This window comes from Electrophorus electricus, chromosome 19, assembly GCF_041902795.1.
Source record: "Electrophorus electricus isolate QZ-2024a chromosome 19, ASM4190279v1, whole genome shotgun sequence".
Lineage (NCBI taxonomy): Eukaryota > Metazoa > Chordata > Actinopteri > Gymnotiformes > Gymnotidae > Electrophorus > Electrophorus electricus.
This window is the reverse complement of record NC_137515.1, coordinates 597,501-614,587: the sequence shown is the minus strand read 5'-3', so window position 1 is coordinate 614,587 and position 17,087 is coordinate 597,501. Positions and strand designations below refer to the sequence as shown.

At 47.1% G+C, this 17,087-nt stretch overlaps 2 protein-coding genes across 8 annotated transcripts in view; one reads left to right on the top strand and one right to left on the bottom strand.

The window, feature by feature from the left end:
- Nucleotides 1–2,120: 2,120 nt before the first annotated feature.
- npm2b (nucleophosmin/nucleoplasmin, 2b) lies at nucleotides 2,121–3,713 on the top strand. Its single transcript, XM_081702921.1, has 9 exons — nucleotides 2,121–2,231; nucleotides 2,318–2,383; nucleotides 2,476–2,558; nucleotides 2,637–2,756; nucleotides 2,838–2,931; nucleotides 3,008–3,126; nucleotides 3,241–3,272; nucleotides 3,357–3,393; nucleotides 3,476–3,713. Exons 2-9 carry the CDS (start codon nucleotides 2,347–2,349, stop codon nucleotides 3,515–3,517), a joined length of 564 nt encoding a protein of 187 aa, XP_081559047.1. The 5' UTR covers nucleotides 2,121–2,231; nucleotides 2,318–2,346; the 3' UTR covers nucleotides 3,518–3,713.
- Nucleotides 3,714–4,264: 551 nt separating this feature from the next.
- The window catches only part of myo18b (myosin XVIIIB), a 31,815-nt gene continuing 18,992 nt past the window's right edge, over nucleotides 4,265–17,087 (bottom strand). For 4 of the 7 annotated variants that reach the window (XM_081702268.1, XM_035535401.2, XM_081702269.1 and 1 more), the window contains 20 exons: nucleotides 16,068–16,187; nucleotides 15,454–15,559; nucleotides 14,692–14,816; nucleotides 14,181–14,335; nucleotides 13,837–13,960; nucleotides 13,524–13,724; nucleotides 13,130–13,240; nucleotides 12,935–13,039; nucleotides 11,618–11,779; nucleotides 11,023–11,136; nucleotides 10,732–10,848; nucleotides 10,558–10,641; nucleotides 10,189–10,326; nucleotides 9,772–9,957; nucleotides 7,760–7,893; nucleotides 7,251–7,292; nucleotides 6,149–6,298; nucleotides 5,587–5,757; nucleotides 4,530–5,450; nucleotides 4,265–4,382 (listed from right to left, as the gene is read on the bottom strand). In XM_081702268.1, coding sequence (XP_081558394.1) covers nucleotides 4,544–5,450; nucleotides 5,587–5,757; nucleotides 6,149–6,298; nucleotides 7,251–7,292; nucleotides 7,760–7,893; nucleotides 9,772–9,957; nucleotides 10,189–10,326; nucleotides 10,558–10,641; nucleotides 10,732–10,848; nucleotides 11,023–11,136; nucleotides 11,618–11,779; nucleotides 12,935–13,039; nucleotides 13,130–13,240; nucleotides 13,524–13,724; nucleotides 13,837–13,960; nucleotides 14,181–14,335; nucleotides 14,692–14,816; nucleotides 15,454–15,559; nucleotides 16,068–16,187 — 3,252 coding nt within the window. In that variant the 3' untranslated portion in view covers nucleotides 4,265–4,382; nucleotides 4,530–4,543. The remainder of the gene's footprint in view (nucleotides 4,383–4,529; nucleotides 5,451–5,586; nucleotides 5,758–6,148; nucleotides 6,299–7,250; nucleotides 7,293–7,759; nucleotides 7,894–9,771; nucleotides 9,958–10,188; nucleotides 10,327–10,557; nucleotides 10,642–10,731; nucleotides 10,849–11,022; nucleotides 11,137–11,617; nucleotides 11,780–12,934; nucleotides 13,040–13,129; nucleotides 13,241–13,523; nucleotides 13,725–13,836; nucleotides 13,961–14,180; nucleotides 14,336–14,691; nucleotides 14,817–15,453; nucleotides 15,560–16,067; nucleotides 16,188–17,087) is intronic. The other 3 variants (XM_081702271.1, XM_035535404.2, XM_081702273.1) reach the window with 2 other exon arrangements.

Genomic DNA, 17,087 nt, shown 5'->3' with positions numbered 1-17,087 from the left:
AGCCTGTCCGCATTAACGAATAAAGGAACTGTCTAATTACACAGCTGTCAAAAGGAACAAATAAACACCAACAACAAAGGAGAACAGGCATGTCTTTTACGTGGCGACGTTGCAGGGTATTCAGAATAAAGGGATTCAGCTACAGATCCCAGGTCACTGGAGTATAATAGACTATAACAGAGTATGGCACGTACTACAGAGTGTAACAGGCTATAACAGAATATAACAGACTATAACAGAATACAACATAGTATAACAGACTATAACAGAGTATAACAGACTACTACAGAGTATAAAAGACTAACTGTATTACAGACTACAACAGAATAGAACAGTATAACAGAGTATGGAATGTACTTCAGAGTATAACAGACTATAACAAAGTATTACAGACTATAACAGAGTATAACTATACAATGGAGTGTACTACAGAGTATAGCTTAACTATACTCCGCTTTACAGGTGTGTTCTAGCTGTTTATTATATTAACGATTGTTATCTTACATTCGCTCACCAAAGAGACAGTCAACACAGTCTTATTTCCCTGATTCTACAATAAATGGAAACATACAGATAAATGTACACGATACAGAGTAGGTGGTCTGCGGTAACGTAGCAAGATAGTATGCAAGACAACGATGTGTTACTGGGCAAAAGTCCAGCCCAGTTCCGGAACAAATTATTATATAGGTTAAACAAACAAAGCATAATCTGTTGTTTCTTATTACTCTTAAGTAATAAATGGCTCCTGTAGATCTGTTGTAGATCTATTGTGTCGTGTAGTTATACTGAGTATGTTATCATCTTCGGCGACCGCATCGTACTGATATTGAGTATAGCCGCACTCCCTCTTGTGCGATATAAAGTTTTTATATAATGAATTGTAGAATACCCTATTTGTAGCCTACATAATAATTAGGTTTTCTAGAATGATTTGGAAAAACAAAATTAAAAGGAAGATAGATGGAAATAGTGTAGGAAAATATTTGTCAGTAGCTTTTCAGTAGTTTCAGTAGCTTTTATTTTATGCACTCAGGCTTCCTTTGATCTTTCTTTGATCTCATTTTCACTTCCCCCAGCAAGCCCAGGAGCTAATAATCCTTAGCTGCTGTTTTTGGGTCAAGATGACTCAGTGTAGGTCAGTGGTCTATACTGAAAAACAGAATGGTGTGTGTGTGTTCATCAAGAGGTCTGAACCCCCTCCCCTTAAGTACCTAAAGTTGATCAGGGAATTAAAAGCTATAAGACCTATATTATTAGGAAAATACAAAAATAAACTCAGTACAAAACCCAGTGCTCGGTTTCAGTACAATGACATATGAAAGTCTATGGAAAAGTACAATTATGCATAAAAACATAACGTTGTGTTCCATATAATACTCTGAACTGTTGTCTAAAATATATATGGTGTTATTGCTATATGTGTCTCTGCACTCCAGAATCAGCTGTGTTTACCTCTGGGCATGTGATTTATCATTTGAAGTAATCACACTTTTTGCAAATGATGATCTGACAGAACCTCTAAACCACTAACACCACCATGTCTTCAGTCTTCTCTGAGAAGCGTAGCCAAGCCTCTGCATGCAGGCTTTTTCAGTGCAGCGTGGTCTTGGTCTTGCAGTAGTAAACCATCACCCAGTGAGTTGGTAGGCGTATTCTTATAGGCAGAAGATAAGTGTCTGCAGTTCTGAATTCATCTTAATACAAAGTATAAAATATATGATACGCAGAATGCTTATAAAGAAAAGGTGCTGTTTCATGCCTGCGTTTTGTCTTTAATTAAACCTGGGAATGCTTGAAATGTAAATTGACTTCACTGTCCTAGATCTTAGGTTATGGAGGGCACAGTAGGCCTACAGCAAGTGGGCGTTTAAGTTCATTTTTAACCAGTAGCCCAGTTAAAACGTAGGCAGTACTTTAAACTGTAATGGTAGACGTGCATGTGATTACGAGGCATAACCGCCTCTGGTGTGTAATTAGTATTAGTTTAATTGTGAAACATAGCGCTACAGGACGCTTTAAAAATCGTGTTTTCTGACGCTTAATATTGGCGGTCACGACCAGAATTAACCTTAGGCGACTGCAGAGGATCGTGCCTTAATTACAGTCAGCTGGTTTGCATTTAAACACCCACTTAAAGCCTCGACTATAATACCGTTCAAGTCTTTTTTTTTTTTTTTTTTTTTTGTCTTGTGGTTGTCCGAAGAAGCGATTTCCCCTTCTCTGCTAAGGTAATTATCCATCGTTGACGGCTGAATCATGAATGGTTTACCTGAGGTGACTCGACAGTACTGTAGTCTACATGTAACGCTTTCAGGGTCGGTCAGGATAATATCCGTTATAAAAATGAACAAAACAGAAAAGCCTGTGTCGAGTCTTTGGGGTAAGTTGTTTGGCTTCATCTATAAAATAAAAACTTTTGCTGCCCCTTCCTAAAGAAAACCTTACTAAAATGTCTTAACGTATTGACTTTAGGTTGCGAGCTTACCGAGTCAAACAAGGAAGAGTCTTTTAAGGCGGACGACACAAACCATCAGCACCAGCTTGCGTTAAGAACAGTAAGTAACGTAACACGAAGCCTGTGCTCTTCGGAGCCCGTCTGACTAACCCTATTCCCTGTCCTACGTACCCCGGAGATGTGCTTGGGCCACACTGCAAAAGACGAGTTCAACATCATTGAGCTGGTTACCGGCGAGGGCAAGGCCCGTGCCAAAGCTGTCCCAATTGCCACTTTACACGCCAAGTCGATGCCTACAGTAAGTGAACTTGAGCTCACCTCGCATTTATTTCACTACCACACAAATTCTGAATCCCCTGTCTCCATCGACATCTGTCAGGTCAATTTGTCCGGTTTAGATTTGCATCCTCCTGTGACCTTTCGACTGAAGCATGGCTCAGGACCCGTATATGTTGGAGCTGAGCACGTGGCCTGTGAGTACTGCCTGGGCTGTACTGGGTTTGAGACCTGCTGACCCATTAGATGAACAAACCCTGCTGGCCATTTCAGTGGAAGACTACTCTGATGAAGAGGAGGGCGAGGAGGAGATGGATGAGGAGGTAGAGGAAGAGGAGGAGGATATCGAAGAGTCACCTGTGAAAAAAGTCACAAAAAATGGTGCTAGCAAAGTAAGGCTGAACTTTTAAAGTTACTTTATGAGCTTGTTCAAATTGGTAGAGGGCTTTGAATGAATGAATGATTTAATCCCTTGTTGATTCACTGAATCTCTTATTGAATTTAAGAGAAAGAAGCCAGAGAAGGGAGACGATGAGGGGTGAGCTCTGAATCGCTTCTGTAGTGACTGTACTGTGACCTGTTTCTTGGACTATAATCTAATCTGATGACCCTTTTTAAACAGTGATGCATCAGAGGGTGAAAACAATCCCCCTAAAAAGGTAAGACTTAAGCTTTGGTCACTTTTTAAAAATTGATCCCCTAACTACATTTATTTATTTATTTATTTATTTTTGCCTTAAGGGAAAAGGAAGAGGGAGAAAGCCAGTGAGTGCGAGGGTTTGACTGTGGCCCTGATGACGTCTCGAACCTCCAGAGTGAATGTGTGTTCTGCGCTCCTGTGAGCAGGGCGGGTGATGCTTCATGGTCAATACTGAAGTATTAATTGGATATCAATATTAATTGTGCTTTGTTGTATCCTGTTACCATTACACTGCAGCCATACTTGGGCTTTTTTTTCCAATAAAACCTCTTTGAAAGGTTTTCACTTTCAGGCACATGGTGACTATTAGAGTTTATTTTTGCCTGGGGGAGGGGGGGCTGAAATGCTTGTTTTCAAATACATTCCCCTGATCAGACCTGCCCTTGAATTGCTGAGTGTTTTTTGTAAGATACAGCAGTTCAAAACACAAGTTCAGGTTCATCTGCGTTTCATTTCTCAGAAGTAGTGACTTCTGTACTGTCTCACAACTTGCGCTGCACTGAATGTTCTGGTATACTGCATGCAAATGTTGGCCTATATTTGCACACCCACCTGTGTGGCTATACTAAAAGTGCTAAAGACGAGCCCTTGCTGTAACTTATTTAGGCAACAATGGATTATGGGATGGGGTTGAGATTTTAGCCATTAAATGCTCTGCCTTTGTGAAAAGGTTGGTCAAATGGGACTCCCAGAAAACCACTCCCTCACCAGGGCTATCCTGAACCAACAACCAGGTCTCAACTTTGTTCCTTACTGGTTGTTGGAAGCAGCTCGGACATCCATGCTTCTCACTGCTAGGACAATGAAGAATTGAAACTACATCCAGCAAGTTCTCTTAGATTCAAATATTTTTATTCGTGTACAAACACCATTCAAACTAGATCTCCATATTTAGCAGTGTGCTTCAGTGCATTGTGGGTAGGGGCCATGCTTCCTGGTCATGATACCCTGTGGGGGGGGGGGGGAGAGCAAATAAGTCCCATCTAATATTTACAGGGTATAGAAAGCCTTAACCTAAGACTAGTTGCAGTTGAATATTTGAAAGTTAGTTTTTACATTTCTTTCTACATTCCTGGAAAAAAAGGGAGGTTCTACCTCGTTTCGTGTGTTTAATCAACATCAGTTTTCCTCAGGTATTTCTTCATCACCATGTTGACGTCTCCTTCGCTGCCCTCGGCTTCCAGCCTCTCTCCCTGCAAACCACGCCGCTGCTGGGAACTTCCGGAGCCAGACGAGTCTGAGTCTGAATCCCTGCGTGCCATCCTGGATGGGGGCAGTTCTCCGAAGTGCACGCTAAGGGCACGACGCTGGCCACCCCGGGTGCTGTTGCCCGCCAGGCTGCTGGTGGACTGGGCCCTGCGGATGGCCGGGACATCTGAGCTGGTGTCGCCAGCAGCTGTGTCCGTGACGCTGAGGAAGCGGCGGTTCTGGAAGACGAGAGGCTCCGCCCCCAGCTGGGCATCCTCGCCCTCAGCCACCAGGCCCCCTGGCAGTCGGCGGCGGGCTGGCTGAAAAGAACCCAAGCTGGACGAGGTTCTGGAGCACGGATCGCCCTCGTCTTCCTCTGGGATGGAGAGGTTGGAAAGATGGCGGCGGGGGCCTGTGGAGGACACTGCCGTGGTGATGGAGTCACAGGAGCTGTAGTGGTTCATCTTCCCTGCACTGGATGCCGGCGTTGGCACAGGCTGTATAGATTCGGACAACGAATGCAGGCTGGTTGCCCGGGGCAGGATCGGACTGGGTGGCTTCGAGATGCCCGAGCGCCCCGGCTCCTCTAGACCCTCGTCAGTTCCCACTGAGAGAGCTGAGGCTCGGCGGCGCAGGGCCGACACCCCGGTGGTTTGGTAGATGGGCAGGGATGCTGTGCTGCCCTCCAGCACCTCCGAGGCCCTGTCCCAGCCAGACCGCTTCTTCCTCAAGCCCTCCAGCAGCTCAGACAGGGCCGTGGAGGAGGACGCCCGGCCCAGACTTCCAGAGCTCTCTGGCGCCTTCTCCTCCAGTTCTTGGGAACAAGACCTGGCAGAGTACAGATGAGAAATCATTAATACCAAATCTGCATATTTCCATAGTAACACATGTTGGTGCTCTTTGGTCTTTTGACAGGGTTATGTAACGGCACTGTAATGAGGTTGTTTTATGGAAATGTACTCGCCTGAAGCTGCAGGTGCTCATTGTGTCTGTGACTGACTGGCGGCCAGTAGTACTCCCACTGTAGGGAGAGCCTGCATGCTTGCGACCCCCACGTGGGACCCCCAGCCAATGACGAATGCCCTCCCCCACATCCTCCGTGCTGATGCTGGACCCCACGCTGGACACGCTGTCCCTGCCAGAAGAGCACTGTGTTACACGGGCTGCCACACTGCACGTCAGCTGTCAGATCCCAGCACCTTCTGTGGCCCACGTGTTCCAGCATGCACAGGGATGGATCAAAAGCCCCCTGGTGCAGAGAGCTGCACCATGCTCCCGGCCCGGGCACTACGTGCACAATATCGCCTCTGATTTACTGCTCGACACCCAGCTAGGCCTGTGTGCTCAGTGACCTGCAAGCTCATTAGCCCAGACTCCCTGTCTTGGGAGTGCAGCCATTATCGCAGCTCTCCCTGTTCGACTCACTGATCCTCCACCTGCTTACAGCTCCACTGTGTCAAGGCTACGACATTAAACGGGCCGCTGGGGTCTCGCGACTTGTGCACACATGCTAGTCCTGTCCTCGCCTGCTCTGGCAGACAGGCTGTGTTCCGACACTGCTGGTGTGGAGAGAGCTGGCGTTCCCACTTGGCTGCTCCACTGCCGCTGGCCCCAGACAGCCGGCGGCTCGGAGGGGACGTGAGGTGCAGGGGTTGCTCTCCTTCCATGAGCTTTCACTACCCAGAGGTGAAACAGAGGCATGATGACAGGGGTCCCAACTAGCGTGCATTATTCAGCAGAAGAAGCAAATTACAGCTGGTGAACTTTTAAAGACATGCAAGCAGAAGAAAAACCGCAAACAATCTACAGCACTTGGCAGTGGAATTACGCAGTTATTATAAACACAAGTTTAACTTTAGCATGACATTGCACCCATGATCTTCATTCATTAAAGTAAAATCCAATTTTCCAAATGCAGTGTAGCACAAAGGTCATGATGCTGATGATAATACTACTGTCATTGCTGTTAGATTGCTTACTAAAGCAATGCCCTGCTCCTCCAATAATTCCTGCTCCCTACACAACTGCTAAAAAGTAATGTTCCTTATCTCTACCTCATCAGAGTTGCACTTAAATCTTGTACAGTCTGTAACTGGAAATGTACAGTGTAATGTGTTGCCTTTCTCTGCTGTGCTTACAGCTCATGGTTATTGATCATTAGCTGGCCCTTAAGGAGTAGGGGAGGGGGAGAGTGGCTGTTGGTGCTTACGGGCAGGACTTTCTCCCCTTGCATGTTTTCTAAGTTTAACATTAGCAAGCTTGTTAATGTTATCTAGTGATTTCCTAGTTCTAGTGCTTTTGAGCAACTGGGGACAAGATCTGAGACAGTAAAATCTGTTTTTCAGGTCTTAAGGAAGCTTAGAAAATGTTCTATGTGCAGTGGCATTAAAAGTTTCTGCTCATTAAGACTTTAGCAGAGTTTTGTAAAAGAGGACACTACATCTGGGGAGGGTGCATACTGCTGAGATACGATGAGGCTTCAACTGAGCGACACTTTCAGATGAAGTTAATCCATGTTACGCAAGCAGCACTTGGATCTCAGAGCCCACGTTCACTCCATCGTACACACACAACATGGGGGTGGGGGGCAGAACAGGTTGACAGAATGGCATGGGAAGCAGCGCTTACAGATCTCTCTTTCTAGAGAAGGACTCCACAGCAGTCTGTACACTGTCACAGCGTAGAAGAGAGACAGACAGTGAGCAATGAGAAGGGAAGGAAGAGAGGAGAAGATTTACAAGGGTTGGAGAGGCTAAGGAGAGTGCAGTGAAACAGAAGCTTTCAGCGGCTTTACGCTGACCTGTGGAAGATATCCAAAATGTGATGTAAACCCAAGAGATGGTGCATGTTTTTTGGAGGCTACTAAAAGGAGTATGAAGAACCACTGTGACTGTCTAGATATTTGGTTGGTGGAAGTGTAATTGGAGCAAATGAAAATTGCACTTGTGCCCCACTAAGTAAAGACCCCAGGGCTCAGGCGAATAAACAGCCCAGCAAGAGGCTGGATTTTCCCCATGTAATGGCTGCTTTTGGACTTACGATACTTCTACCTTCTCTTAATAATTAAAGAACAAATCAACTACCTTCGATTTGGTCTTGTAAGCTTTTTTTGCAGCAATTCTTTCGAAAGGTGATACCTCTCAGTTTCACTTTCATCACTTGACTCCACCTCCTCCAGGGCAGCCTGTAGATCAGCAATACGACGGATTGATGTCTCCAGATCTGCTTGTAGAGTCTGTCTCACTGCACTAAGCTCCTCCACTTGCATTTCCTAAGCAAAGATAAGATAAATTTCCAAGATAACACTGATGTCCCAAAGACAAATACAAAAGGATTCACTGCACAAGCCAACAAAGATAATAAAGAATTACAAGAAAAATAAATGACAATTCAATGCAGGACTGTTTGAAAGGAAATCAATTCAACTCTATACACAGACAGACATTCATTCATGATTGTTTTTTTTCCATGATCAAACCCACCCCGATTTTGAAACCACATAGCACACAATAATATATATTCCAGAATATAAATATCAGTAAATGAAATAAATTGCCTTTCGGTACATCATATAAATAGCTTGTTTATTAGTTTAAGGAATAATGCTTGATGAGGGCTTTACTTGAGCGCTTTATGGGAGAGGCAGAGACAACCCTTGATTTAATCAATCATTCATCCTGCATCTCCAGATCTCCAGGTCTGGCCTTCCTTCAATGGCTAGCCACTGTCTGCCTGTGATTAATTCTTATTGTCTTCTCAAGGTTATTGATACAACAAATCCTATTTCACTCCTCTTATCTCCATGACAACCACACCACCACCGGTGCCCTCTCCCTTTCTCAACCAATAACCTGGAGTGCTTGAGAATGTGTGTGTGTGTGTGTGTGTGTGTGTGTGTGTATGCACATTCATATGTCAGCGCTTGGAAGACATGCCTCCAGACCCACTGTTTGTGTATGCAGGAGGCATCAGTGCTCATGTAGTTAATATTCATAATACTGAATCCCCTTGCACTCTCAGCACAGAGGTCAAATTATATTACACCGAGGCAGGTGCCTCCTTCCTCATGTTAAATTATGAATATTTACTATTTTATCCCCCTCAAGGCTTGAGTATCTTTTCCTGTGCTCACTGGTATCTTAGAAAGGTGAACTGTAGCAGTGACATCAGGATATGCATACATGTCTCTTCAAGGCACCGGCATCCGGCACTTCAAAGCAAAGGGTGATGTTGGAAGGCAACAGTGAGTGAACGGCTCCAATCCACTGGTGCAGCAACCCATGTTCAGTCCGTTTTATGGTTGAGGAATACAGACATTTTACATTCATATATCATTCAAGCATTAAAGGTCTCTACCCTTCACTGTGTAGTCTGCACTCCAGATGCCACCTGTCCCTGAAACTACAACACATTTATTTTTAATACATTTTAGTGAGGTGACAATGAGACTGGTTAAGTAATATGTACTTAAGAGGAAAATGATGGAAATTAAGAGGGGAAAATAAGAGAGAATCTGCTACGATAACAGCACTGATGATGATGATGATTATTCCATATTTTCCCACAAATATAATGAGTAGTCCATGATTTCTCTGATTCTTTGTAAATGATTCCTAAAAAATTAAACGCAGCCTGTTGGTGGAGACCAAAAGCAACAGTTCTGCCTCCAGTGTCTGAATAAATGACGTTGGCCACTCTGAACTGCAGCACTACTGCAGAATCAAATCTCTGCTTCTAGGTCCATACAAGTCGCAATCTCCAGCTGTTTCCACTTTACCATGTCGAGCCCTTTCACTGCAACCCGGCTCCTCTCTACAGAAACACTCCAGTGTAGCAGCCCAGCTGACCAGTGGTGGCAAACTGCCTTATGTCTGTGTGTATGAGAGAGTGAGTTTGTGTGTGAACGTGTGTGTGGGTGCATGTGCGCGCGTGTGTGTGTGGTTGCATTTCTGTGTGTGTGTGTGTGTGTGTGTGTGTGTGTATATATATATTTGTGTGTGAGAGAGAGAGAGAGAGAGAGAGAGAGAGAGAGAGAGTGTTCGTGTGTGTGTGTGTTTATATATATATATGTGTGTGTGTGTGTGTGTGTGTGTGTGTGTGTGTGTGTGTGTGTGTGTGTGTGTGAGAGGGAGAGACGTGACAGGGTTACCAGCTCCATGCGACGGCGGCTGCTGTCCTGCTCTCGGGAGCTCAGATCTTCCATCTCCAGCTTCATGTCGGCCAGCCTCTGCTGGTAGTAGAGAGCGATCTCTTTCTCTCTGGCTTCAGCCTGGGCAGACTGCTCAAGCTCCTCCCCCAGCCTCACCACACTGTCCCTCAGACGTAGCACAAGCACCTGCATGCAGAACACACATCACAAACGTGTGTGTAAGTACAAACTACTGCACCCCATCAGACTGGACTCAGCTCATCAGCAAATCACCCAGCGCGCTAAGAAAATTCAAGAGCTGCAACTCTGTGTTGCGTGGAGGAGAGAGAAGCCCTGGCCTCTCCTAGTAGTGCACGTATCAACTACAGCAGATGGGTGGAGTGGGTTGGTGGAGCGCCTCTCTGGGGCTACGCTGACCTCAAACCTCTTGACCTGTCCTCTGTGAAACTCCAGTTTGTTCTCCAGGTCACAGACATATGCCTCCTGTTTGCTGACAATGCTTCGTGCCACTGTGGAGGACTCTAGGAACTGGACCCTCGCAACGCTCATCTGCAACTGGGGGGTCGAGGACAGGGGGGCAAATCAGTGACTGGAGAGCATCTGCTCAGAACCTCCAAATCTGCAGACTCTACAGTTCTGTCACATGAGCTTTCCCAAGGAGGAATACCACTAGCAATGACAAAGTTCTCATGTCTTGTCTCACTCAAGACTGACTCACACACATACACACATACACGCAGACTCTAGACAGCATATTTTTAAAATTTCAGCCATGTCTAGTCTCACCTGCTCCTGCAGACGTTGTTTCTCCTTCTCCACTTCTTCCAGTTCTGCCTGCAGTTCCCGAATCTGTGTGATATCACTGGAGGACTGAACACACCCCAGGAAGGATACTGGGTTAATGCGATGACCACTGTGCCGTTAACACAGTGCATGCGTGTCCGTGGAGCGCAGCCTCACCTGGGCAATGAGGGCCTTGTGCTTGTGCATGAGCTCGTTGAGGTCGTCTTGGTCCTCATCCAGTCGCTTCAGCAGCTCGGCCTTCTCATGCTGCAGGTGGCTCAGCTGTTCGTCCGCCTGTGACGGGAGAGAAGGTATCAGGTAAGAATCAAGCCCAGGACAGCCTTTAACTCCACCCACCACTAGCCCCATCACCTCCACCACCATCACCTTTACCCCCACGTGCATCACTGCCACCTCCCACACCACTACCTCCACCACCTCCACCTCCTCTATGTTCATATCTCTCACCAGGCTCTTGTGCTTGCAGATGCTCTCGAGCTCCAGTTGAGCGTTCTCCAGCTCCATCGCCAGGGTCTTCTGCATGCTCTCAGCATCCAGACGCCGAGCCTCACTCTCCTCCAGCTAGCGCACGCACACGCACATGCGCACACACACACACACACACACACACACACACACACACACACCGGGGGAGAGGGCATCAGTGAGCGTATGCAACTAATCAACGTAAAACCGATGTGGTGGGTGTGTTAACTGTAACTGTAACCATGTTTGCACTGAAACCCTGAATCCTGAATCTTGGGTACTTCTGCTTGGATTGGGTCCCAGAACTCAGGTGTTACTCTTGGACCATTACAGTAGAAGCCACCAGAATGTTAAACACACAAGTACAGAGCACACACATGGGAGAGGAAATGACATCAGGTCTGTGGTGAAGCGTTTGATGCTGTTCCAGTGCATAGCTGTGCTTTAGTGTTGGGGGAAACCTGTTGAAAACCTGGTGAGATTTGATCCATACTAGCACCACATGGAGAAAAGTGCTTTGAGATGCTATTGAAATGATCTAATATTCTCAATGTATTATTATTATTATTGTTATTACCTGGCAGTGAAGTCTCTCTAGCTGTTCCTTGGTGCCGGGGGCTGGGCTCCGGCTGGACTTGTCCATGGTGGTCAGTAGCAGCTGGGCATCGCTGAGCAGTGCATGCGTCCGCTTCAGGTCACGACGAAGTCGCTTCTCTACATCAAAGTCTCGGTGGCCCACCTGAGGTGAGAGACAGAGATAGAGACAGAGACAGGAAGTGAAAGAGAGAGAGGAGAAGAGAAAAGAGAGGAAGAGAGAAAGAGAAAGTGCAGGAAACAGAGGAGGGGGGTTACAGTGTGATGGTGTAGATTACAGGGAGAAAACTGCCGTTTCCGTGTATGTGGTCTTCTCACACTGGAGTAGTGTCAGGAAGTCTTGATGTCTCTCCAATCTATCTGTGAAGCCTCATCAAAGCACAACAGAAAATCACTACAGAAAACCAATCTTCTCCTGACTGTCTGAAGAAGCAACCTCCAGGAGTTCCCAGAAACCTCCACCTGGCTGCACTAAACATGAGCTGTCAGAGCTTCAGAAAAAAACTGATATATGAGACATGAGTCTGCCGTGCTGGGTGGGTTTGGCGTTCAGTAGCTGAGGAGCACGATCGTTCATTCACAAACCCACTGTGATCCTCAACTCACCAAGTGACGCCACACCTTTAACAAAGCCAAGCAGAGGAAGGCTGCGCTCACGCATTTCCACAGCCAAGTACATGGGAGCTAACGAATCTTGCGATGCTCGATTAAACACCACTGACCTCATAAACTGGAAAGCGGGAGGGTTTGTAGAGCCAGCGGAGGAGGACATACATCACCCACCCCTTTAAAACTGGGCAGAAGAAAGGAAGTTTGAATGGACACGCTGACAACCGCAACGAGTCCGAGATAAAATATTTTCGACCTTGCGGCCATCCTTTCAGTGTGGCAGCGTTTATGACTCCACCCCCTGTGACTGAGGACACTTTATTCCAGTCAGAAAGGTGACAGGGCAAGTAACACTACCTGTTGGCCTGACTGGCAATGATCAAATGGAGACCAATGAAATGGCTGGGGACTAACGGAGAACAGAGTTATAAAGAGAAGGGAAGACACTGAATTGGCTCTCAGGGACAAAGTGTGTCCAGCTGGGAGAACAGCGACAGCAATGACAGGTTAACACACGCTGAGCAGCGCCAGTAAACGACGCTTCTTCAGACAGCAATATCCATGGCTAGTAGAGTCAAGGTAGAGGGCAAAGATGGTGTGTATGTGCGCGCGTGTGTGGGAGGGTGTGTCTAAGATGGGGGGTGTGTGTGTGGGGGGTGTTTGTAAGACGGTGTGTGCGCGTGTGTGTTACCTGTTCACAGAGGGTAGCGATCAACCCTTCTAAGTCATGCTTCTCATGTACTACCATCTGCTTTTCCTCATACTCTTGTTCCAGCTGCATCTCCAACTGCCTGAGCTGAGCGGACACACACACACACACACACAAAATGTCAAATCCATGTCAGCTCTTGCACGTTCTCTCTTCCACTCGTCCCGTGCTACTCACCCGTCTCTGCGAGGACTTCTGCACGTCTTCTAGCTCTTCATCCTTGTCCTCTAGCTCCTTCTGATGGATCTGCTTCATTCTCTCCAGTTCCATCTCAAAGCGCAAATGCATCTGGGAAGACGCATGAGCAGGAGAGCATGAGTTGGGTTCTGCTCCACGCCTCTGCTGCAGCACGAGGAGTGTGGAAACCTCAGCGGACAGAAGCTTACGAACACCATTAAGAGCCAAAGTGCAAAGCTCTACTCAATGCTGCCTTTTAGATTTGTCATCAGACTCACGCGGCAGGACGCTGTGTGAATCTGCAGCGTGTCATTTCTCAGCATGGAAGTCCTGCCCTGCTTACCAGGTGAAAGAACCAGTCTGTACCCCGCGCTCGGCTGTCGCCCTGGGTTACCTGTTCCTGCTGCTGCATCTTGGCGCTCATCTGTGCTGTCTCCAGGCTGCGCTCCCTGTCCCTGCTGTCTAGCTCGCGCAGCTGTCTCTTCAGCTCCGGCACGGAGTCGGAGTTGAGATGCAGAGGGACACTCAGGTCACGGATCTGACAGCACAGCTCCTCCTTCTGCTGCTGCAGGTGGGTGACCTCGGCCTGGCTCTCCTACATGCATACACACACACACACACACACACACACACACACGTGTATATATACACATATGCATATACACTCCCACAGGTATACATACACACATACATGCATGCACACACACCTGGAATGAGCGGCGCAGGGAGAAGACGTCGGCCCCTAGAGCCGTGATCTCCTGGATCACCTTGTGCTTCTGCTCCCTCTCATTATCCACCTCCTCTAGAGCACGGGTGAGCTCGCCGTCAAACCTGCTCTCACACACACACAGAGACACACACACAGACACACACACATGCGCATACAGACACGCACGCACGCATGCAGGCATGCACACACACACACGCACGCACACGCACGTGCACACACAGGAGATGGGGAGAGGAGAATAGATATTAGAGCTGGAATTGCATAATGAATGCTAACCATCTCTATGCTAATGTGACATTTTGGCTGGAGTGGCAGACAGACCTCCTCTGCTTCCTGTCCAGCTCGTGTGTGCGAGTCTGTAGGCTGTCAGTCAGCACGCGGGCGTCCTGTAGGTCAGAGGTCGCGCGCCGGCACTGCCTCTTTAGCTCTGTCACCAAGCGCTTGGACTGCTCCAGTTGAGCCTGCAGCTCCAGTACCTGCCACAAGGGGGCAGTGGCATTCAAAAAGCCAGCACAGTGTTAGAGTGCCGCACACAGGCAATCAGTGAGTGGATGAGCACTAGAAATACTGCGCATGTCTAGCGTTTGCCATTCCTGACGTCAGAGTTTCCCCTTTTGTCAAACACACCTGATGATGGATTTAGGAGATTGGAATTCTGAGATTAGTAGAATGAGTACATTCATTTATGCTGGGATGTAGAAAATCCCACATTCTGTCCGGAGGCACCTTTTGGCCAGGACTGAGAAGCCCTGCCTTATCTGACATGCACAGTAGACCCTCCAGGCTGAGGGTGGAGGAAAGACGTGTGGCAGCATGTGAGGAGCGTTCAGACCTTGGCGTCCAGAAGCTGTCGTGCCTGAGCCTCAGCTTCCAGCCTCTCCTCAGTCTGACGCAAACGTCTGCGCACAAAATCTACTTCTGTCTGTGCACACTCCAGCTGCAGCTGCAGCTCACTCTCTGTACACACACACACACACACACACACACAGTGTTTTATTTTAAATACTTTAATTGGTTCCAATAAATAAATCAATTTAATCAAAGTTTACCAAATTTGTAAAAGAACAACAGTGATTCAATGTGCTTTTATATTCAAAATGTCTCCATTGTCATGACTTCCATCTTGCATGAAAGGACAATGGTGTCTAATTGTTTACGTTGCTTATTTTCTTCATCTGAAAGTGGAATTTGGTTTAAAGGCAGTGTGCTCCCAGCCAGACATCAAACAGCTTGTGTGCAGCTGTTTGAAGTTCTTTGAAAGAACGATATTGATTTAGAAAATGCCAGCAATCTCAGATGTAGGGAGGAACCAGGCCCCACAGCTGCCAGCAGTCGCACCGCTACACAGACATGGAGGACGTCTGCGCTGGCAGCAACGTGTTTGTGAGTACCGTCTGATCAAGAGTGTTGCATCATGGGAGAATAGTTATCTTTCCCTGTGGTTTCAGCCCAGTCATCTCCAGTCTTTGCTGTGTTCATATATTTTCCAGTAGAACCAGCCTCCCTCTCTGTCTCTCTCTCTCTCTCTCTCTCTCACACACACACACACACACACACACACACACACACACACAGAATGAGTAGGGTGGATTACCTGTGGTCACGCCACACAGAGCCTCTTTACTCCTGGTTTTCTGCTTCTCTTCCTCTAACTGCTTCTCAAGGACATCCAGAGCAGAATTAGTCTGATCTAAACGAGTCTAAAACATACACACACATTACAACAGTTTAGACTCAATCTAAAACACACACACACACAAACACATACACACACGTTACAGCAGTTTAGACTCAGTCTAAAACACCCACCACAACACACACACATGTTAGAAGAGTTTAGACTCAGTCTAAAGCACACACACACACGTTAGAACAGATTAGACTCAGTCTAAAACACACACACACACAAACTACAGCAGTTTAGACTCGGTCTAAAACACACACCAAAACATACACACACTCGTTAGAGTGGTTTAGACTCAGTCTAAAACACACACACACACACACACACACACACACACACACACACACACACACTCACATTAGAACAGTTTAGACTAAGTCTAAAACTCACACCACAACACACGCACATTAGAGTGGTTTAGTCTAAAACACCGTTCAGTGTTAGCTACGTTAATGTTCTCTAATGTCCAGAGTTATTTGTGACTAAGGTGTGGGGTAAGGGGAGAGGGGCAGAAGAACAAGCACCTGGAGATCTTTGGTTTCCTTGGCGAGGCGCCGTCGCTCTGCTATTTCAGTGTCTAAGGCCTGACCCACACACTCCCCCCGAAACCGCTCATCACTCAGCTCAGACACCACGGCCGTTACCTGGGCAAGCAATCACATGCACACATGAGCCTTGCCATTACTGCAATTCATCACTGCCTCAACATGAGGACTCTTCATTAATAAACAGGAATTAGAGCTTTATTCGTTTATCTCAGGCTATGTGATTATTCTTTCATCCATATTGATTTCATCTGTCATGTGAGAGGGAGAGGGAACTGGTACAATGACACAGCAAAACCGCAAACATAAATACACACCCACACCCACACACACACACCCCCACATACATACATACACACACACACACACCCACACCCACACACCCCCACATACATACATACACACACACACACACCCCCACATACATACATACACACACACCCACACCCACACACACCCACATACATACATACACACACACCCACACCCACACACACCCACACCCACATACATACATACACCCACACACACACCCACACCCACACACCCCCACATACATACATACACACACACACACACCCACACACACCCACATACATACATACACACACACCCACACCCACACACACCCACACCCACACACACCCACATACATACATACACCCACACACACACACACCCACACACACCCACACCCACATACATACATACACACACACCCACATACACCCACACCCACATACACCCACACCCACACACCCCCACATACATACATACACACACACACACCCACACACACCCACACCCACATACATACATACACACACACACCCCCACACCCACACACACCCACACCCACACACACCCACATACATACATACACACACACACACACCCACACACACCCACACCCACACACCCCCACATACATACATACACACACACCCACACACACCCACATACATACATACACACACACCCACACCCACACACACCCAC